General features: G+C 46.4%; 1 protein-coding gene across 1 annotated transcript in view; it reads left to right on the forward strand.

Moving 5' to 3' along the window:
* Positions 1–656: 656 nt before the first annotated feature.
* LAS1L (LAS1 like ribosome biogenesis factor) overlaps positions 657–23,559 on the forward strand; it is a 151,747-nt gene continuing 128,844 nt past the window's right edge. Inside the window, exons 1-3 of the mRNA XM_073599454.1 lie at positions 657–954; positions 8,180–8,305; positions 12,599–12,668. Coding sequence (XP_073455555.1) covers positions 824–954; positions 8,180–8,305; positions 12,599–12,668 — 327 coding nt within the window. The 5' untranslated portion in view covers positions 657–823. The remainder of the gene's footprint in view (positions 955–8,179; positions 8,306–12,598; positions 12,669–23,559) is intronic.

A 23,559-nucleotide genomic window follows, 5' to 3' on the forward strand; every position in this document is an offset into this window, starting at 1 on the left:
GCTTTTAAAATTAACAATTGAAGCAATTTAGAATTTAGATGAAAGGTTTAGCACTGGGAAACACTTTTTGAAAGATAAAAAGTGCATTTTATATACAACTCTATGGATCAGACCAAAATGAGGGACAAATGAGGGGGAATGAGGGACAGAGGGACATTGATCCAAATCAGGGACAGTCCCTCGAAATCAGGGACAGTTGGGAGCTATGGTAGAGCTCTACCTCTTTAAGGTTGCCTACCCACGCCCTAGATGTCAACCCCTTCCCAGCCAGTGTCAGTACAGTGACAGTGTACAGTATTAGCACCAATCACTGTATTAGTGTCACTATTGATGTTAGTGTACCTCCCAGCCAGCGTCAGCTAGCTCCAGATTGCCCACCACACTACCACAATCCCGTTATTAGTCGTTTACTGGCCATTACCAGTATATTGTCATAGCTGTGTAAATTCAAGTATATACTGTATACCGTAGTTTGTAGACGATATAACTTTTGCATAAACTAAATAATATACACTTATTTGGATTTTTTTTTATATAATAAAAACAGTGCAATGAAATGATTGTGGATAACGTTTTTGGTCTTCAGTATTATATCAGAATCCATATCAAGTGATAAGATTTATGTGAGGGAAAATGAACAGAAGTAAATACATGAACTATGATACAAATAAAAAAAAAACAGAAAATGAATGAGTCCTAATACTTCATCGGAACCAAATCTTAGGCGGTTTGTACCCGGGCGGCGCTGTTTAGTGTTACACCACCCTAAAGGAAAGGAGGTCGCTGATTGGCAGGATTGGCCTGCCTGTGTAGCCGCTTGGAGATGGCGGGGAAGCGGCAAGTAGTAGCATGGATCAGTAAGGCGGAATGGGAGCAGGTTTTGGAATATCTGTACAGCCGGGACAGCAAGCTTCAGCGGGATGCTCTACATCAGCTATCTGCCTGGAAAAGCAGGTCAGGCCTTTGTTCAAAGGGGAGGAAGAGTAGCTTGTGTTTTGTGTAAGGCAGAGGGGGTTGGATGAGAAAGACGCCTCCGCTCTGTTTAGGCAGAACAGAGTCACCCCCTCTTTTAAAGAGGGGGCTGGGGGTGTTATCTCAGTTCCCTAAGGAAATAAATGGGGGAGGGAAGCCTTTGTTCTGTGTATTTAAAATAAAACGGAGGAGGGGGGGGGGGGGGGGTGTTATGAAGGAAGTCTCTCTTCTGTGTAAGGAGAAAGCCCCCCAAACTCTATGTTCTATGTAAGGTAGGCTGAAGGGGACGGGGACTCTGTTCCATGTAGGGGGGGGGGAACTCTGTTCCATGTAGGGGGGGGGGGAACTCTGTTCCATGTAGGGGGGGGGGACGGAACTCTGTTCCATGTAGGGGGGGGGGACGGGACTCTGTTCCATGTAGGGGGGGGGGACGGGACTCTGTTCCATGTAGGGGGGGGGGACGGGACTCTGTTCCATGTAGGGGGGGGGGGACGGGACTCTGTTCCATGTAGGGGGGGGGACGGGACTCTGTTCCATGTAGGGGGGGGGGACGGGACTCTGTTCCATGTAGGGGGGGGGGGGACGGGACTCTGTTCCATGTAGGGGGGGGGGGACGGGACTCTGTTCCATGTAGGGGGGGGGACGGGACTCTGTTCCATGTAGGGGGGGGGGACGGGACTCTGTTCCATGTAGGGGGGGGGGACGGGACTCTGTTCCATGTAGGGGGGGGGGACGGGACTCTGTTCCATGTAGGGGGGGGGGACGGGACTCTGTTCCATGTAGGGGGGGGGGACGGGACTCTGTTCCATGTAGGGGGGGGGGACGGGACTCTGTTCCATGTAGGGGGGGGGGACGGGACTCTGTTCCATGTAGGGGGGGGGGACGGGACTCTGTTCCATGTAGGGGGGGGGGACGGGACTCTGTTCCATGTAGGGGGGGGGGACGGGACTCTGTTCCATGTAGGGGGGGGGGACGGGACTCTGTTCCATGTAGGGGGGGGGGACGGGACTCTGTTCCATGTAGGGGGGGGGGACGGGACTCTGTTCCATGTAGGGGGGGGGACGGGACTCTGTTCCATGTAGGGGGGGGGGGACGGGACTCTGTTCCATGTAGGGGGGGGGGACGGGACTCTGTTCCATGTAGGGGGGGGGGACGGGACTCTGTTCCATGTAGGGGGGGGGGACGGGACTCTGTTCCATGTAGGGGGGGGGACGGGACTCTGTTCCATGTAGGGGGGGGGACGGGACTCTGTTCCATGTAGGGGGGGGGGACGGGACTCTGTTCCATGTAGGGGGGGGGACGGGACTCTGTTCCATGTAGGGGGGGGGGACGGGACTCTGTTCCATGTAGGGGGGGGGGACGGGACTCTGTTCCATGTAGGGGGGGGGGACGGGACTCTGTTCCATGTAGGGGGGGGGGGACGGGACTCTGTTCCATGTAGGGGGGGGGGACGGGACTCTGTTCCATGTAGGGGGGGGGGGACGGGACTCTGTTCCATGTAGGGGGGGGGGACGGGACTCTGTTCCATGTAGGGGGGGGGGACGGGACTCTGTTCCATGTAGGGGGGGGGGACGGGACTCTGTTCCATGTAGGGGGGGGGGACGGGACTCTGTTCCATGTAGGGGGGGGGGACGGGACTCTGTCCCATGTAGGGGGGGGGGACGGGACTCTGTCCCATGTAGGGGGGGGGGACGGGACTCTGTTCCATGTAGGGGGGGGGGACGGGACTCTGTTCCATGTAGGGGGGGGGGGACGGGACTCTGTTCCATGTAAGGGGGGGGGGACGGGACTCTGTTCCATGTAAGGGGGGGGGGACGGGACTCTGTTCCATGTAAGGGGGGGGGGGGACGGGACTCTGTTCCATGTAAGGGAGGGGGAGAAATGACTCTATTCTATGTAAGGTAGGCTATTCTGGGGGGGGGGGGGGCTCTGTTCTACGTAAGGTAGGCTGGAGAAGGGGGCGGTAGCCTCTTCTGGGCGGGGGGGCTCTGTTATATGTTTACACATGTGCGCTCGACTTAAGTATGTATTCGCTTCTGTGAGTGAGCACGCAGGGACGTTGGCGCTTTAAATTTTTTTAATTTTTTTTTTTTTTAATTGTACGGTAATTTTTTTTATTTTTACATGTAATTTATTTTTGATCACTTATTTCTATTACAAGGAATGTAAACATCCCTTGTAATAGGAATGGTGCATGACAGGTTCTTTTTATGGAGAGATCTGGGCTCCGTGCCGAACCCACACTGAGCTGTCATCTGTGGCTTCGCTGTGGAGGTGGGTGCAGAGGACACAGCCGACAACGGAAGCCCATAGTAACTCTATTGCCACGTACACACGATCGGACATTCCGACAGTAAATGTTCGATAGGAGCTTGTTGTCGGAAATTCCAACTGTGTGTAGGCTCCATCGGACATTTTCCATCGAAATTTCCGACAACAAAAATTTGAGAGCTGGTTCTCAAATTTTCCGACAACAAAATCCGCTGTCGGAAATTCGGATCGTGTGCACACAATTCCAACGCACAAAATTCCATGCTCAGAATCAAGCAGAAGAGCCGCACTGGCTATTGAACTTCATTTTTCTCGGCTCGTTGTACGTGTTGTACGTCACCACATTCTTGATGTTCGGAATTTCCGACAACATTTGTGCGACCGTGTGTATGCAAGACAAGTTTGAGCCAACATCCGTCGGAAATAAGTCCAGGATTTTGTTGTCGGAATGTCCGATCGTCTGTACGGGGCATATGGGTGACGTCACACCTCATTCGTTTTACAGCCTTTCTCAGCTGTGTCCTGTGCAGAGCTTTAACCGCTGGAGATCAGGTCGGATCGGCTTAAAAAAAGGTATGTGTAGAGATTTCTTCTTTACAGGGCTAGTTGGGTTAGTGTTAGAATGTGCATGTCTGTAGATGCAGAGATTTTAGTTTTAGGGTGGACTTACAGTGGATATAAAAAGTCTACACACCCTTGTTAAAATGTCAGCTTTCTGTTCTGTAAAAAAATGAGACTAAGATAAATAATTTCATAACTTTTTCCACCTTTAAATGTGACCTATAAACTGTACAACTCGGTTGAGAAACAAACTGAAATCTTTTAGGGGGGGGGGGAGTAAAAATAAAAAACTAAAATAATATTGTTGCATAAGTGTGCACACCCTCTTATGACTGGGGATGTAGCTGTGTTCAGAATTAAGCAATCGCGTTCAAACGCATGGTAAATAGGAGTCAGTACACACCTGACATCATTTAAAGTCCCTCTGATTAACCCCAAATAAAGTTCAGCTGTTCTCGTAGGTCTTTCCTGACATGTTCTTAGTCTCATCCTACAGCAAAAGCCATGGTCCGCAGAGAGCTTCCAAAACATCAGCGGGATCTCATTGTTAAAAGGTATCAGTCAGGAAACGTGTACAAAAGAATTTTTCCAAGGCATTAGGTATACAATGGAACACAGTGAAGACAGTAATCATCAAGTGGAGAAAATATGGCACAACAGTGACATTACCAAGACCTGGATGTCCTTCCAAAATTGATGAAAAGACCAGAAGAAAACTGGTCAGGGAGGCTGACAAGAGGCCTACAGCAATATTAAAGGAGCTGCAGGAATATCTGGCAAGTACTGGCTGTGTGGTACATGTGACAACAATCTCCCGTATTCGTCATATGTCTGGGCTATGGCTAGAGTGGCAAGACGGAACCCTTTTTTTACGAAGAAAAACATCCAAGCCTGGCTAAATTTTGCAAAAACGCATCTGAAGTCTCCCAAAAGCATGTGGGAAAATGTGTTATGGTCTGATGAAACCAAGGTTGAACTTTTTGGCCATAGTTCCAAAAGAAATGTTTGGTGCAAAAACAACACTGCACATCACCAAAAGAACACCATACCCACCGTGAAGCATGGTGGTGGCATCATCATGCTTTGGGGCTGTTTTTCTTCAACTGGAACAGGGGCCTTAAGGTAGAGGGAATTATGAACAGTTCGAAGTACCAGTCAATATTAGCACAAAACCTTCAGGCTTCTGCTAGAAAGCTGAACAGGAACTTCATCTTTCAGCATGACAACGACCCAAAGCATACATCTAAATCAACAAAGGAATCCGATTTGAAAATCTGTGGGGGTGATCTTAATAGTGCTGTGCACAGGAGATGCCCTCGCAATCTGACAGATTTGGAGTGTTTTTGCAAAGAAGAGTGGGTAAATTATGTCAAGTCAAGATGTGCCATGCTGATAGACTCATATCCAAAAAGACTGAGTGCTGTAATAAAATCAAAAGCTTCAACAAAGTATTTGTAGTTTAGAGTGTGCAGACTTATGCAACCATTTATTTTATTTTTACTTCCCTCCACGTACTGTAAAAGATTTCAGTTTGTTCTTCAATTGAGTTGTACAGTTTATAGGTCACATTAAAGGTGGAAAAAGTTCTGAAATTATTTCTTTGTCTCTATCTATCTATCTATATATCTATATATCTATATATCTATATATAGATATATATATATATACCGTATTTATCGGCCTATAACACGCACTTTTTTCCCCTGAAAATCAGGGGAAAATCGTGGGTGCGTGTTATAGGCCGATCCCCGCCGATTTCTGTGTCATCGGAGCGATCGCGGCAATTGCCGCGGTCGCCGCCGACATACACAGCCGTGGGTAGATTCAAAAATGGCGCCGAGACTGCAGGGAGCCGAGATACACATACTCGAGTGTTCTCGGCTTTTTCCGGCGCCGCCGTCACGCCCAGTCCCGCCCCTGGACCTGTGTTATGTCCATCATAGGGCGGGACTGGGCGTGACTGTGAGCAGCGCCGAGAACACTCGGGTATGTGTATCTCGGCTCTTGTCGGATCCGAGATACACATACCCGAGTGTTCTCGGCTTTTTTCGGTGCCGCTCACAGTCTCGCCCAGTCCCGCCCTATGATGGACATAACAGAGGTCCAGGGGCGGGACTGGGCGTGACGGCGGCGCCGGAAAAAGCCGAGAACACTCGAGTATGTGTATCTCGGCTCCCTGCAGTCTCGGCGCCATTTTTTTGAATCTACACCGAGTGCACAAAGCTGCACTGACATGGCTGGACTGGGGCAGACCTGCACTAACGAAGCTGCACTGGGGCAAGGCTGCACTGGGGCAAGGCTGCACTGGGGCAAGGCTGCACGGGCAAGGCTGCACTGACAAGGCTGCACTGACACTGAAAAGGCTGCAGATGGACAGATAAGGCTGCATTGATGGGCATTTTAATGTAAGTTTTTTTTTCCTTAAACTTCCCTCCTAAAAATTTTTTTTCCTTAAAATTCTCTCCTAAACTTGGGGTGCGTGTTATACGCCGATAAATACGATATATATATATATATATATATATATATATATATATATATATATATATATATATATATATATATATATATATATATATATATATATATATATATATATATTAGGGTTGTACCGACACTAGTATCGGCACCGAGCATTTGCCCAAGTACTTGTACTCGGGCAAATGCTCCCGATGCTTCCCCCGATACCTTGAGAGTCAGCTGTGATCGGCGCGTGGGGGAGTTACAACATTCTCCCCCCGCCGGCTTTCAGCTGCTTAGTGAATACAGCGGTGATCGCTCACAGCTGACTGTCACTTCATCCTCCTCCGTGCCCCCTCCTTTCCTCTGTGCCTCTCTGCTGTCCCCTGCATTCTTCTCTCCTTATCTGTCCCCCTCCGTACTCCCCCTCCGTTCCTCTCTCCTTATCTGTCCCCTCCGCTCTCCCCCTCAGTTCCTTCGTCCTCCCCCTCCTTCCTTCGTGTATGGATAGAGTTAGCTGACTCTGTCCATTCACATAACTGAAACATTGTAATCTCCTGTGATTACTATGTGTCAGTTTATGAATGGAGAGGAGCCGCTGTCTTCTCTCCATTCATTCTCAGTGCAGCTGACGCTGCAGAGAAAGGGACTGGGGAATCTCTATCCTCTGTCTCTGTCTCAAGGGGGAGATATCAGAGGTCTGTTAAGACCCCTGATATCTCACCAAAGCCCCCCAACAGGGCTGATTTAAAAAAAAAAAAAAAAAAAAAAATAAAGAATAAAAAAAATATTATTGTAAAAAATAAAAATTGTAAAAAAAAACAAAAAAAAACACACACACATACATTGTTCACCCCCCCCCCCCAAAAAAAAATAGCAAAAAAAAAAACTGTCACGTGACATTAAAAAAAAAAGTATCGGTAATCGGTATCGGCGAGTACTTGAAAAAAAGTATCGGTACTTGTACTCGGTCCTAAAAAAGTGGTATCGGGACAACCCTAATATATATATATTTTTTTTTTACATCACATACACCTGACATTTTAACAGAGGTGTGTAGACTTTTAGATCCACTGTACACTTTAAGGACAGGTACAAGGTGTTTTACAGTGGTCCAATGCAGGAAAAATGCAGTGTGGTGTTCCTTTTTTTTTTTTTTTTTTTTCTCTGGAAATGGAATGCACTTGAAGTGCAAGCACTGGTGTGAACTATGCCATTGAAAACCATATAACCTACCATGTATTTTTGGTGCCGAAAAAACCACACTGGACTGCATGTGGTGTGAACTGGCCCAGAAACAAACATATTCTACTTGCCTGCTCTGTGCAATCCTGATCCTCCTCTTCTTCTTCTCTTTTTGGGTTTCCTGTGGGCGCACCTGGCTCCTCCCCTATTTTAAATGCCCCCATTGCAAGCTGCTTGCTATGGGGGCACTCGTGCATGCTTGCTCCCAAGCCCTGCTGTGTGTGTGTGTGTCTGTAAGACTCCCTCCTTGCTGGCTGTGATTGGCAGCAGCGGGAGCCAATGAGGTAGAGACCCAGGAGAGCAGCTACTCTCCAGTAAGTATTGGGTGGGGGGGGTGAGCTGCATACTGAAGGTTTTTTACCTTCATGCATACAGATAAAAAAGCCTTTATTATCACTCTTAAGCCTATTAAAGCCTAACAATGGTAGCTCGTGTAGAACATAAGGCTGCACAAGAAGAGAACTACCAAACCTTGATTACTGTGCAGTAATTACTTGATTATTATGCAGATCTGGGAAGTTTGTTTGCACAAGGAATCTTAAAGCTTTCATGGACCATAAATCTTTCGGTTAGCTGTGAACTTGTGACTAAGTATGTATGTATTCACCTTGATAGCCTGATGTAGTGTTCCCTCTGAGGTATTCTATATATAATTTTTCCTTATTTATAGATATGGAAACAGTATACCGCTTGCTGTGGAATGCACTGCTGACCTCGTTCGCTGCAAAATTCTTGATGTGAATGGAGGAATGGGGGAACAAGAACTTGCCTCACTTTATGGGTTGGCACTTGTCAGGTTGGTATATAATTAGCACCTTTTGAGTCTGTATGTTCATACTTTGTATTGTTAAGAGTAAATCTGAACTTCAGCCTTCCCTTCTTTCATGCACAGTTGTACAGATTATTTTTCTGTACTGAAATAGCCTGTTCTAAGTTTGCTGCACACTGTGAGCCTTTTACCTTGTGCATTAGAAACTGCAGCAAGTCAGATAGAACTCGCCTCCTTTCCTGAGTAGAGAACACATTTGGGTGTTGCTTAAAGCATCCTCCATGCTAATACTCATTACCAAAGGACACCTACTCCAGATAGACACCCATACATCAAAGCATTTGCACAATTCTTCCCAAAAGCAAAGGCACTGTTTACATCATGCAGAGACTTATTAGGGCACGGTGCTGTCATGTTTCAGGCAGCTCTGTTCAGCACCCTGCTGGCCCCTCCCTTCAGCTGTGATCTGCCGGCATCCCATAGACAGAATGATGTCACTGTCTCAAAAATATGGTATGTAAATAAAACAAAATTTATTTAAAGATGGTGACAAGGGTGAAATGGTGGAACTAGGAAAGGCAAAAATATAAGCTTCAGCTTCAAACTGTATATTTGTACTCTCGATATTTGAATTTATTTAGCAGCAGGTCACAATCTGCATGTAACTTTTTTCTGACACATACTCTTTCTTCTTCTGTGGTTAGAGCCCTGAGAAGGGCTGAGTTGCTAACTCTAAGGTACTAGCTGATCTTCACCAGAAGAGAGGTAAATATTTTACACTGCAGGTGAGACCCCTTGTGCTGCTCTGAAGTAGTGTAGGAGAGCACAGAGAGGCACAAGTGCTGTTAATGAGAGGCTGTTTGGAACTCATAGGGAAACACTGGTGCAGAGGAGCAGGAAAATGAAATGCAGAGGGAGACATGGTGGTAAAGGAAGACCGGATGCTAGCAAGGAGTGTATGGAGTCACTGATCAGGATACATGAGGATCACAGGAGCAGTCTTGGGGTCACAGGCTAAAGTAAACAGGGATAAAAGGCAGTTATGTCTGGGGAGAGCACCCACCCCCCCTCCTGAACCGTACCAGGCCACATGTCCTCCAACATAGGGAGGGTGCTTTGGAGTCTGACCCCAAAGGACCTTGTTCCCATGTTGATGAGGGCGAGGGCCTCATCCCCACAACCCTTTCCCGGTGGTTGTGGGGGTATGCGGGGGGGGCTTATCAGAATCTGGAAGCCTCCTTTAACAAGGGGGACCCCCAGATCCCAGCTTCTCCCCTATGTGAATTGGTAATGGGGTACATTGTACCCCTACTATTTCACAAAAAAAGTGTCAAAAATGGTAAAAAAAAGACAAGACAGCTTGGGACAAGTACTTTATTAACAACTAAAAATGTCCAGCGATGTCCATTCATCTTCTATCACACCGCCCGATGGAGAAAAAAAAAAAAGCCACAACCGTTCCACCTGCATGGGAGGCTCCCGCCGACTAACGCTTCTTCTCTGTGACAGTTCTTATATAGCTTAGGGTTGGGCCACCCAGTGACTTAAACGGGTGACCCTGCCCCCCTTGCCACGGTCCGTCGGGCGGTGTGATAGAAGATGAATGAACATCGCTGGACATTTTTATTTTTTAATAAAGTACTTGTCCCAAGCTGTCTCTTGTGGCTTTTTTTTTTTTTTTTTTTTTTTTTTTACCATTTTTGATATACATCAAAAGTACACCCCTCACGTTTTTGTAATTATTTTATTATATCTTTTTATCTGACAACGCTGAAGAAGTAGTGAGTGTACAGCTTGTATAACAGTGTAAATTTGCTGTTAACTCAAACAACCATTAATGTCTAAACCGCTGGTAACAAAAGTGAGTACACCCCTAAGTGAAAATGTCCTAATTGGGCCCATAGTGTCAATATTTTGTGTGGCCACCATTATTTTCCAGCACTGCCTTAACCCTCTTGGGCATGGAGTTCACCCGAGCTTCACAGATTGCCACTGGAGTCCTCTTCCACCCCTCCATGACGACATCACAGAGCTGGTGGGTGTTAGAGACCTTGCTTTCCTCCACCTTCCGTTTGAGGATGCCCCACAGATGCTCAATAGGGTTTAGGTCTGGAGACATGTTTGGCCAGTCCATCACCTTTTACCCTTGGCTTCTTTAGCAAGGCAGTGGTTATCTTGGAGGTGTGTTTGGAGTTGTTATGTTGGAATACTGCCCTGCGGCCCAGTCTCTGAAGGGAGGGAATCGTGCTCTGCTCCAGTATGTCACAGTACATGTTGGCATTCATGGTTCCCTCAATGAACTGTAGCTCCCCAGTACCGGCAGCACTCATGCAGCCCCAGACCATGAAACTCCCACCACCATGCTTGACTGTAGGCAAGACACACTTGTCTTATCTATATATCTATATCTATCGGATGGAAAATGATCAATGGTTTTCAAATTTTTTTACAAATATGTGAAAATTGTGGCGTGCATTTGTATTCAGCCTCCTTTACTCTGATACCCCTAACTAAAATCTAGTGGAACCAATTGCCTTCAGAAGTCACCTAATTTAGTAAATAGAGTCCAACTGTGTGTAATTTTAATCTCAGTATAAATACAGCTGTTCTGTGAAGCTCTCAGAGGTTTGTTAGAGAACCTTAGTGAACAAACAGCATCACAAAGGCCAAGAAACACACCAGACAGGTCAGGGATAAAGCTGTGGGGAAGTTTAAAGCAGGGTTTGGTTCTATAAAAAAATAAATATCCCAAGCTTTGAACATCTCACGAAGCACTGTTCAATCCATTATCCGAAAATGGAAAGAGTATGGCACAACTGCAAACCTACTAAGACATGGCCGTCCCTCTAAACTGTTTGACCAGGCAAGGAGAGCATTAATCCAGATAAGCAGCCAAGAGGCCCATGGTAACTCTGGAGGAGCTGCAGAGATCCACAGCTCAGGCCGGAGAATCTGTCCACAGGACATATATTAGTTGTGCGCTCCACAGATCTGGCCTTTTGACCCCTTTCACAGTGGGCTGTTTTTTCAGGCGCGTTTGAGCTAAAAATAGCCCCTGTACAGCGCCTAAAAAAACTCCTCCCCTGCAGCCCCAGTGTGAGAGCCCGAGTGCTTTCACACTGGGGCAGTGCGCTTGCGGGACATTAGAAAAAGTCCTGCAAGCAGCATCTTTTGGGCGGTGCGGGTGCAGTGTATACACCGCTCCTGCCATTGGAATCAATGGGCACTGCTGCCAAAGCGCTTCGAGAGCGGTGCTTTACGGGCGTTTTTAACCCTTTACTCGGCTGCTAGTGGGGGTTAAAAGCACCCCGCTAGCGGTCGATAAGCTAAAATGTCCCCCCGCCCCAGTGTGAAAGTAGCTTTATGGAAGAGTGGCAAGAAGACAGCCATTGTTGAAAGCCATAAGAATTACCGTTTACAGTTTGCGAGAAGCCATGTGGGGGACACAGCAAACACATGGAAGAAGGTGCTCTGGTCAGATGAGACCAAAATTGAACTTTTTGGCCTAAAAGCAAAATGCTATGTGTGGCGGAAAACTAACACTGCACATCACCCTGAACACACCATCCCTACCTTGAAACACGGTGGTGCCAGCATCATGTTGTGGGGATGCTTTTCTTCAGCATGGTCAGGGAAGCTGGTCAGTTGATGGGAAGATGGATGAAGCCAAATACAGGGCAATCTTAGAAGAAAAAAAAAAAAAGACTTTGAGACTGGGGAGGAGGTTCACCTTCCAGCAGGACAACAGCCCTAAACATACAGCCAGAGCTACAATGTAATGGCTTGGATCAAAGCATATTTATGTGTTAGCATGACCCAATCAATGTCCAGACCTAAATCCAATTGAGAATCTGTGGCAAGACTTGAAAATTGCTGTTGCCAGACGCTACCCATCCATTCTGAGCTATTTTGAAGAGAATAATGGCCAAACATGTCACTCTCCTAGATGTGCAAAGCTGGTAGAGACATCCCCAAAAAGACTTGTAGCTGTAATTGCAGCTAAAGGTGGCTCTACAAAGTATCGACTTGGGGGTGGGAGGGAGCCTTTGTCCCAGGTGAGTCTATCACATGCCACACTTTTCAGATACGGTATTTATTTGTAAAGTCTGCAAAGCATTTATCAGTTTCCTTCCACTTCACAATTATGTGCCACTTTGTGTTGGTCTATCGCATAAAATCCAAAGAAATACATTTACATTTTTGGTTGTAACATGACAACATGTGGAACATTTCAAAGGGTTATGAATACTTTTTTAAAGGCACTGTGTGTGGGTTTGTGCAATTTGTGATTTGGGTTTTTTGTTTCTTCTGTTTTTTTAGGTTTGTAAATATTATCACAGAAAATAAACAGAAGACAATAATTATTCCTTTAAGACGACTAGCTAATGAGGTGAGGTTATTCTTACATTCCATAGTAAAATATTGATCATATGTTTGTAAAATATTAGAATGTTGAGGCCAAAAATGTTTTACATTGTGATTCACATGATATAATTTGCAGCAGGAATATACGAGCTAACTAAGCCCAATGTCTAATAGCCAGGGGCGGACTGGGCAAGGAGGCAATTGCCCCCCCCCCGGGCTGCTTTGATGCTGCCCTGCTTCCGCCAATACTTCATCTTTTGAAAGAAGCACTTTGCTTTGATACACGTTAGCCTTAGTAAGCAAAGGTTCCTGGCCTCCGCCCATGTTGCTGAGACCATTGCTTACATCACTTCTGGCTCACAGCCTGGCCCCCGACATTACTTCCAGCATCCTGTACTTACATAGGATGCCCATTTCTTTGATGGATTTCCTGCCACTGCTGCTTTATAAGCTTCACAGTGGTCACAGTGTTTCCTCTTTCCCTTGGCTCATCCATGTACTTTTGCCCAGGACACAGCAATGGGTATGTGTACTGACATTTTTCAGCCTCCATATCACACCAGGAGTTGTAGGACCAATTGTGCTGTTAAGACTTTGGTGGAACCTGGGACTTTCATATATAATTGTGTGTGCATATATGAGCAATCATCCCTTTTTGTGTACTTATTATTCTTCGGAAAGGTTTTTTCAGAGCTTTTGGTGTGATGTGTTTACTGTACACTGCTTCCACCACAGACATGCCTAAAGGCCTGGTGAAGAGTAAAAATTAATTGCCGGTGTCCTAAGTGCAAGATGAGGACAGAGCCCCCCCCCCCCCCCCCCCCCCGGCATGGATGGTGTACACCATGTCCGATCAGAGGCAGTCTCTGTGCCCAGTCAGAGGCTCTTCTCCCCCAGGCCTGCCCTGACTGAGCTGCCCAAGCTCCCCCCTGCAGACCAGTTGGGGAACCAGAGTTGGTGCAGCAGGCACTGTCCTGTCCGACCTGCCCAGTGAGCAGAGAGTGCTTGGGGCAGAGCTTCAGCCTGGGATGGTGGTTGGGAGGAGGCAGGGAAGAGGGAGACAACCTCTGGGTTGTACTTTCCCCCTGGGCCAAAAGTTGCCATTTAACCCCTGCTAATAGCCTAGGAAGTGCTCATACTGCTGACAAGAGCCATTGCCAAAGCAGGAGAACATGCCTTGGATCTGTCGGCCTGTCTCTCAGGCCTACGACCACAACAAGAAAATGAAGACTTGAAAGCTGGGCCTTCGAGGACAAATTCATTCTGACGGAACATTGGTGTGGAGGATAACAACCTGGAGAAGAGATGGCTTGGAAGGTCTATACAGGAAGGACGGTTGTGAAAACTTAAGGTGGAGTGTGTGAGCATAGGATTGGCATGAGCTGCAGCAGTGACAGGGAAATTTGTGGGGATGCTATGAAGCCAGAGGAATAAGGAAAGGTAATTGGTGGTCATTACTTTGGAGCCATCCATAAATTCTCAAAGTGAAAATGCCTATCTTGACAGACAGGCAAAGGAAAGGGTGAGTGTATTTTCAATTTAGGGTGGCGGTGCATTGGTATTGAGTGATTTTCAAAGGAAGTTTCATGGGAGAAGAGATTAAGAGTTTCATGTGAAGATGATTTCGAGTGGGGTTGGCAACCTGTCAGTCGCGGATCTACCTGTTGATTGCGGGCATCTGACAGGTAGATTGTGACCCGACATGCCGCTAGCTCCTGATCGTGCCTGTCCGATCAGAGCAGCAATTTAAAATAACAGCTGAGCTGAGACTATGCCCAGATCACACAGCATACACGCAGAGCTGCAGCAGGGTGCAGAGTGTGCACCTGCACTCGGCACCAGTGTGGAAAGGAATGCATTCTGTCAGGAGTGATCTCCCCCCGACAGATGATCTCTAACCCTGACCTCTGACTTGCTCTCATTCAGAGGCTGGAAGGTGGGACTGGAAGAGAACATCACCGGCTGAGAGGGAGCGTTAATTTACTTCCTCTAAGTTTTCCCTGCAAAGGTAAAGCATAATGGGCTACTATGCATCGCATAGTAGCCCATTATGTGTCACTTACCTGACACAGGAGCCTACGATGTCACTGCTGTCCCCTCTGCTACAGAGCGTCCATCTTCTTTCCGGGTATCGCGGCTCCGGCGCTGTGATTGGCCGGAGCCGTGATGACGATGCACACAGGAGCTGCCACTAACAGCATATCGCCGTTAGCAGCAGCATGCTCAGTGCGCCTGCGCGCCGCTGTCTACGGCGCATGCGCCATAGACAGCGGTGCCTGTCTTTTTGCAAATATCTCCTAAACCGTGTAGGTTTAGGAGATATTTCTTGGACATCATCCTGGAATACCACATTTAACCGGCAACGTAAATGTACATTAGCTTAAGGCTGGGTTCACACTGCCTTTTGGAGCGGCACGCAGGAGAGGTTCGGTGCATCCAGTTTGAAATAGTGTGAACCCAGCCTTAAAAATGCCCCTCCACCCTCCTAACACCTATGCTGACTATTTTTAGGCTGCTCCAGTCTGGTCGCGTTATCTCACCTGTGTGCTGCATTTGTTAATTTTTTTTGTTTTTGTTTTTTATCTTTGTGGAACCTAGTAATACTGTTCACAACAAACGAACAACATGATCACATCTGGGAGCCACCATAGAAGAAAAATCCTAACAGGGCAAAGAGCACAAGAAACCCAGCAAAATAAATAACGTAAAAACAGCCACAGCCTTGGGGCTCATGCACACTGGAGCTCCAAGAAACTGCTCCTACAGGCATTTGAGCTTACAGACAGAAAAAAAAAAACCCCAACCCTTTGGGGTTTTCTGCCTGTAAGCTCATATTCTTGAAACCACCTATAGTGTGCATGGACACATTGGCTAACATGGAGGGGCGTTACCAGGCAGAGAAAAAAGCTCAAACACCTGTAGGAGCAGCTTCTTTGAGCTGCAGCGAGCATTATCTCTATCTCTAAAGGCAGAGAAATAAAAGCTCAAACGTCTTATCCCTTTCCCCTTTTCTTTTTTTTTTCTTTTTGCTGCAGCGTGCGTAAGTTGTTAGTATCATGGGGCCCGTCTCACATTGAATGCCAGGCATAATCACCCAGACTAAAGTTAGAACAGAATACCCTCAGTAATAGCAGACAGTAGCCAGCACAGTTTATACACATGGCCCGCAATGCCAAAGGGCCATGAGTGCCTTTTTTATGATGTGGTTGCACTTGTTTGGACAAATCTGAATATACTGCTACTGCCATCGTTCTGTCCTGAAGATAGTTATTTTACAATCTGTTTTGGTTTATTTATCCGTGGCAAATCTTCCTTGAATTCACCTGCCAAGCCTTTAGAAGGGTAGGAATGGCTGGATCAGAAACTTCAGTTTCTAAAGCCTCTGGCAGTAACGGCCATGCTGTTAAGCCAGGAACATTAAAGTGTAAGGAATATTGGCCTTTAGGACAGAAGGTTGAGCCAATCCAGGGATCCAAGAGTTATCCTCCAACTTGTTGACAATGTGAGAGTGCCTATTTCTCCTGGGTTAGACCTGGGATAGAAACACAAGAATTATTTCCACCCTAACCTGCAAAGCAGAAAAGGTAGAAGCTATTTTAGCTGAAGACCTAAATTAGGGCTGACTGGTCTATGGTTTCACCAGAGCATCCACTACAAATCCTAAGGATTCTTGGTGCTGGAGACAAACCTGTCCAACTTTGCAAAGAACTGAAACACCAAAAGGCCATGTTATGTGGATGGCAAACTGTGTGGTCATTTTGGAGATCTACCCAAACAGAAAGATTCCCTTAACTAGAGATTGTCGTTAAAACCCTATAAGATAAATAAAAAAAGTATTTTACCATCTCCAGCATATGCATGGAAAACCACCAGTCCAAAGACAGACTTGTGCTGGGATTTAACAATGGTGAGGGATCCCAACTACAGCCTCCTGTTCCATGCCGCTGCAGGGGACTGGAAAATTGGCAGTGGAAAAAGGCTAGGGTCTCGAAAGATGCTACCAACTTTTCCAGAACTCTCATGCTATTGTAATTGGGGGTGTTTTCAGAACCTTGAGCTGGACCACCAGAGCACTAATGGCAAAACTTTATACCCTAGGGAGGCAAAATTTTGTCTGGAAGTACTGTATCCGGGGTAATGTCTAAATATTCCAACCATTGGGTTAGGAATAAGCCAACTGAAGCAGGTTGCTCTTTTTGAAGTAAGTTGTGCAGGTATCCTGTATCAGGAATTCCCACAGGCATGCAGTAAACCCAGAACCAGGGTCAAAACCCTGATGAATGGCTCTGTGAGCAGAGGATAGTTTGAACATCCAGGTCAAAACATGAAGAGGCGATAATTTTTTTTTATTTTTATTTTTTCCTTGCAACCGCAAAACTTATGGGGAAGTTGGAAATCTCAGAACATGCAGGAAGGCATGTTTGAAATCCACCAATGTAAGAAGACTCCCTGTTGGAAAGTGGTCACCACGGACTGAACCGATTCCATTCTGAACTTCCTCACTGTAATAGGGCGTACACACGGTCGGACTTTGTTCGGACATTCCGACAACAAAATCCTAGGATTTTTTCAGACGGATGTTGGCTCAAACTTTTCTTGCATACACACGGTCACACAAAGTTGTCGGAAAATCCGATCGTTTTAAACGCGGTGACGTAAAACACGTATGTCGGGACTATAAACGGGGCAGTGGCCGATAGCTTTCATCTTTTTATTTATTCTGAGCATGCGTGGCACTTTGTCCGTCGGATTTGTGTACACACGATCGGAATTTCCGACAACGGATTTTGTTGTCGGAAAATTTTATCTCCTGCTCTCCAACTTTGTGTGTCGGAAAATCCGATGGAAAATGTCCGATAGAAAATGTCCGATGGAGCCCACACACGGTCGGAATTTCCGACAACACGCTCTGATCGGACATTTTCCACCGGAAAATCCGACCGTGTGTACGGGGCATAAGAAAGCTTGAGTCTCTAGAGATTCAAGAAGATATGAACATTGCCGTTTTGGTTTCAGAACCATGAAAAGGCTTGTGTAGAAACAGTAAAATATTTTGTTCTCTGGGAGTGGAATCAATTCTTGATTTGAAAGATGACTGAGAATTTGCAAGAATGCAAATCCTCTGTGGTTTCAAATAATACTTGCATAAAACGTGGAGGGAGAGGGAAGATCTGAAATTCCAGCTAGTAGTTGCAAGCTACCATATTGTAGACCCATGTGTCCACAGTATCCCAAACCTTCTGCAAAAGCCTGCAAACATCCCCTTTTACCTGAGTGAGTGGGAGCACCCATTCATTGTGAAGCAAACTTGTTCCCAGACTCTGGGAACTTTGGAGTCCATGGTTTCTTAAAGAACTGCAACTGGGGTGTTCAGGCTTTTGAGCCCAAGGCCTGAAATTGTCAAAAGGGAATGCTTTTTCAAAGTAGGAGCTGCAGGTTAATGAACCGTGGGCCTAGCCATCTTTTTAACCACTTAAGGACCGCCTCACGCCGATTTACGTCGGCAAGGCGGCACGGGCAGGCAAAATCACGTACATGTACGTGATTTGCCTCCCGCGGGTGGGGGGTCCGATCGGACCCCCCCCCGCCGCCCGAGGCGGTCCCGTTTGGTCCCCCGGCGATCGGAGATGAGGGGGAGGCCATCCGTTCGTGGCCCCCCCCTCGCGATCGCCGCCGGCCAATCAGATCACTTCCTTTGCTGCTGTATGCTAAACAGCAGCAAAGGAAATTATGTCATCTCTCCTCGGCTCGGTATTCCGTTGCAGCGCCGAGGAGAGAAGACATCAATGTGAGTGCACCAACACTACACAACACAGTAGAACATGCCAGGCATACAAAACACCCCGATTTCCCCCCCCCCCCGATCGCCCCCCGATCCCCCCCCAATCACCCCCCCCTCCCTGTCACAAACTGACACCAGCAGTTTTTTGTTTTTTTTGTTTTTTTTTTCTGATTACTGCATTGGTGTCAGTTTGTGACAGTTACAGTGTTGGAACAGTGAGTATTACCCCCCTTTAGGTCTAGGATACCCCCCTAACCCCCCCTAATAAAGTTTTAACCCCTTGATCACCCCCTGTCACCAGTGTTGCTAAGCGATCATTTTTCTGATCGCTGTATTAGTGTCGCTGGTGACGCTAGTTAGTGAGGTAAATATTTAGGTTCGCCGTCAGCATTTTATAGCGACAGGGACCCCCATATACGATCTAATAAATGTTTTAACCCCTTGATTGCCCCCTAGTTAACCCTTTCACCACTGATCACCGTATAACCGTTACGGGTGACGCTGGTTAGTTCGTTTATTTTTTTATAGTGTCAGGGAACCCGCCGTTTATTACCGAATAAAGGTTTAGCCCCCCGATCGCCCGGCGGTGATATGCGTCGCCCCAGGCAGCGTCAGATTAGCGCCAGTACCGCTAACACCCACGCACCCAGCATACGCCTCCCTTAGTGGTATAGTATCTGAACGGATCAATATCTGATCCGATCAGATCTATACTAGCGTCCCCAGCAGTTTAGGGTTCCCAAAAATGCAGTGTTAGCGGGATCAGCCCAGATACCTGCTAGCACCTGCGTTTTGCTCCTCCGCCCAGCCCACCCAAGTGCAGTATCGATCGATCACTGTCACTTACAAGGCACTAAACGCATAACTGCAGCGTTCGCAGAGTCAGGCCTGATCCCTGCGATCGCTAACAGTTTTTTTGGTAGCATTTTGGTGAACTGGCAAGCACCAGCCCCAGGCAGCGTCAGGTTAGCGCCAGTACCGCTAACACCCACGCACGCACCGTACACCTCCCTTAGTGGTATAGTATCTGATCGGATCAATATCTGATCCGATCAGATCTATACTGGCGTCCCCAGCAGTTTAGGGTTCCCAAAAACGCAGTGTTAGCGGGATCAGCCCAGATACCTGCTAGCACCTGCGTTTTGCCCCTCCGCCCGGCCCGGCCCAGCCCACCCAAGTGCAGTATCGATCGATCACTGTCACTTACAAAACACTAAATGCATAACTGCAGTGTTCGCAGAGTCAGGCCTGATCCCTGCGATCGCTAACAGTTTTTTTGGTAGCGTTTTGGTGAACTAGCAAGCACCAGCCCCAGGCAGCGTCAGATTAGCGCCAGTACCGCTAACACCCACGCACACACCATACACCTCCCTTAGTGGTATAGTATCTGATCGGATCAATATCTGATCCGATCAGATCTATACTAGCGTCTCCAGCAGTTTAGGGTTCCCAAAAACGCAGTGTTAGCGGGATCAGCCCAGATACCTGCTAGCACCTGCGTTTTGCCCCTCCGCCCAGCCCAGCCCAGCCCACCCAAGTGCAGTATCGATCGATCACTGTCACTTACAAAACACTAAACGCATAACTGCAGCGTTCGCAGAGTCAGGCCTGATCCCTGCGATCGCTAACAGTTTTTTTTGTAGCGTTTTGGTGAACTGGCAAGCACCAGCGGCCTAGTACACCCCGGTCGTAGTCAAACCAGCACTGCAGTAACACTTGGTGACGTGGCGAGTCCCATAAGTGCAGTTCAAGCTGGTGAGGTGGCAAGCACAAGTAGTGTCCCGCTGCCACCAAGAAGACAAACACAGGCCCGTCGTGCCCATAGTGCCCTTCCTGCTGCATTCGCCAATCCTAATTGGGAACCCACCACTTCTGCAGCGCCCGTACTTCCCCCATTCACATCCCCAACCAAATGCAGTCGGCTGCATGAGAGGCATTTTCTTTATGTCCTCCCGAGTACCCCTACCCAACGAACCCCCCCAAAAAAGATGTCGTGTCTGCAGCAAGCACGGATATAGGTGTGACACCCGCTATCATTGTCCCTCCTGTCCTGACAATCCTGGTCTTTGCATTGGTGAATGTTTTGAACGCTACCATTCACTAGTTGAGTATTAGCGTAGGGTACAGCATTGCACAGACTAGGCACACTTTCACAGGGTCTCCCAAGATGCCATCGCATTTTGAGAGACCCGAACCTGGAACCGGTTACCGTTATAAAAGTTAGTTACAAAAAAAGTGTAAAAAAAAATATATATAAAATAAAAAAAAAAATTGTTGTCGTTTTATTGTTCTCTCTCTCTATTCTCTCTCTCTATTGTTCTGCTCTTTTTTACTGTATTCTATTCTGCAATGTTTTATTGTTATTATGTTTTATCATGTTTGTTTTTCAGGTATGTAATTATTTATACTTTACCGTTTTACTGTGCTTTATTGTTAACCATTTTTTTGTCTTCAGGTACGCCATTCACGACTTTGAGTGGTTATACCAGAATGATGCCTGCAGGTTTAGGTATCATCTTGGTATCATTCTTTTCAGCCAGCGGTCGGCTTTCATGTAAAAGCAATCCTAGCGGCTAATTAGCCTCTAGACTGCCTTTACAAGCCGTGGGAGGGAATGCCCCCCCCCCCCCCCCACCGTCTTCCGTGTTTTTCTCTGGCTCTCCTGTCTCAACAGGGAACCTGAGAATGCAGCCGGTGATTCAGCCAGCTGACCATAGAGCTGATCAGAGACCAGAGTGGCTCCAAACATCTCTATGGCCTAAGAAACCGGAAGCTACGAGCATTTTATGACTTAGATTTCGCCGGATGTAAATAGCGCCATTGGGAAATTGGGGAAGCATTTTATCACACCGATCTTGGTGTGGTCAGATGCTTTGAGGGCAGAGGAGAGATCTAGGGTCTAATAGACCCCAATTTTTTCAAAAAAGAGTACCTGTCACTACCTATTGCTATCATAGGGGATATTTACATTCCCCGAGATAACAATAAAAATGATAAAAAAAAAAAAAAAAATGAAAGGAACAGTTTAAAAATAAGATAAAAAAGCAAAAAAATAATAAAGAAAAAAAAAAAAAAAAAAAAAAAAAAAAAAGCACCCCTGTCGCCCCCTGCTCTTGCGCTAAGGCGAACGCAAGCGGCGGTCTGTCGTCAAACGTAAACAGCAGTTGCACCATGCATGTGAGGTATCACCGCGAAGGTCAGATCGAGGGCAGTAATTTTAGCAGTAGACCTCCTCTGTAAATCTAAAGTGGTAACCTGTAAAGGCTTTTAAAGGCTTTTAAAAATGTATTTATTTTGTTGCCACTGCACGTTTGTGCGCAATTGTAAAGCATGTCATGTTTGGTATGCATGTACTCGGCCTAAGATCATCTTTTTTATTTCATGAAACATTTGGGCAATATAGTGTGTTTTAGTGCATTAAAATTTAAAAAAGTGTGTTTTTTCCCCAAAAAATGCGTTTGAAAAATCGCTGCACAAATACTGTGCGAAAAAAAAAAATGAAACACCCACCATTTTAATCTGTAGGGCATTTGCTTTAAAAAAATATATAATGTTTGGGGGTTCAAAGTTATTTTCTTGCAAAAAAAAATAACTTTTTCATGTAAACAATAAGTGTCAGAAAGGGCTTTGTCTTCAAGTGGTTAGAAGAGTGGGTGATGTGTGACATACGCTTCTAAATGTTGTGCATAAAATGCCAGGACAGTTCAAAACCCCCCCAAATGACCCCATTTTGGAAAGTAGACACCCCAAGCTATTTGCTGAGAGGCATGTCGAGTCCATGGAATATTTTATATTGCGACACAAGTTGCGGGAAAGAGACAAATTTTTTTTTTTTTTTTTTGCACAAAGTTGTCACTAAATGATATATTGCTCAAACATGCCATGGGAATATGTGAAATTACACCCCAAAATACATTCTGCTGCTTCTCCTGAGTACGGGGATACCACATGTGTGAGACTTTTTGGGAGCCTAGCCGCGTACGGTACCCCGAAAACCAAGCACCGCCTTCAGGCTTTCTAAGGGCGTGAATTTTTGATTTCACTCTTCACTGCCTATCACAGTTTCGGAGGCCATGGAAAGCCCAGGTGGCACAAAACCCCCCCAAATGACCCCATTTTGGAAAGTAGACACCCAAAGCTATTTGCTGAGAGGTATAGTGAGTATTTTGCAGACCTCACTTTTTGTCACAAAGTTTTGAAATTTGAAAAAAGAAAAAAAAAAAATGTTTTTTCTTGTCTTTCTTCATTTTCAAAAACAAATGAGAGCTGCAAAATACTCACCATGCCTCTCAGCAAATAGCTTGGGGTGTCTACTTTCCAAAATGGGGTCATTTGGGGGGGTTTTGTGCCACCTGGGCATTCCATGGCCTCCGAAACGGTGATAGGCAGTGAAGAGTAAAATCAAACATTCACGCCCTTAGAAATCCTGAAGGCGGTGATTGGTTTTCGGGGCCCCGTACGCGGCTAGGCTCCCAAAAAGTCCCACACATGTGGTATCCCCATACTCAGGAGAAGCAGCTAAATGTATTTTGGGGTGCAATTCCACATATGCCCATGGCCTGTGTGAGCAATATATCATTTAGTGACAACTTTGTGCAAAAAAAAAAAAAAAAAAAAAAAAGTGTCACTTTCCCGCAACTTGTGTCAAAATATAAAATATTCCATGGACTCAATATGCCTCTCAGCAAATAGCTTGGGGTGTCTACTTTCCAAAATGGGGTCATTTGGGGGGGGTTTGTGCCACCTGGGCATTTTATGGCCTCCGAAACTGTGATAGGCAGTGAAGAGTGAAATCAAAAATTTACACCCTTAGAAATCCTGAAGGCGGTGATTGGTTTTCGGGGTCCCGTACGCGGCTAGGCTCCCAAAAAGTCCCACACATGTGGTATCCCCATACTCAGGAGAAGCAGCTAAATGTATTTTGGGGTGCAATTCCACATAGGCCCATGGCCTGTGTGAGCAATATATCATTTAGTGACAACTTTTTGTAAATATTTTTTTTTTTTTTTGTCATTATTCAATCACTTGGGACAAAAAAAATAAATATTCAATGGGTTCAACATGCCTATCAGCAATTTCCTTGGGGTGTCTACTTTCCAAAATGGGGTCATTTGTGGGGGTTTTGTACTGCCCT

Source organism: Aquarana catesbeiana, linkage group LG09 (genome assembly GCF_042186555.1).
Source record: "Aquarana catesbeiana isolate 2022-GZ linkage group LG09, ASM4218655v1, whole genome shotgun sequence".
NCBI lineage: Eukaryota > Metazoa > Chordata > Amphibia > Anura > Ranidae > Aquarana > Aquarana catesbeiana.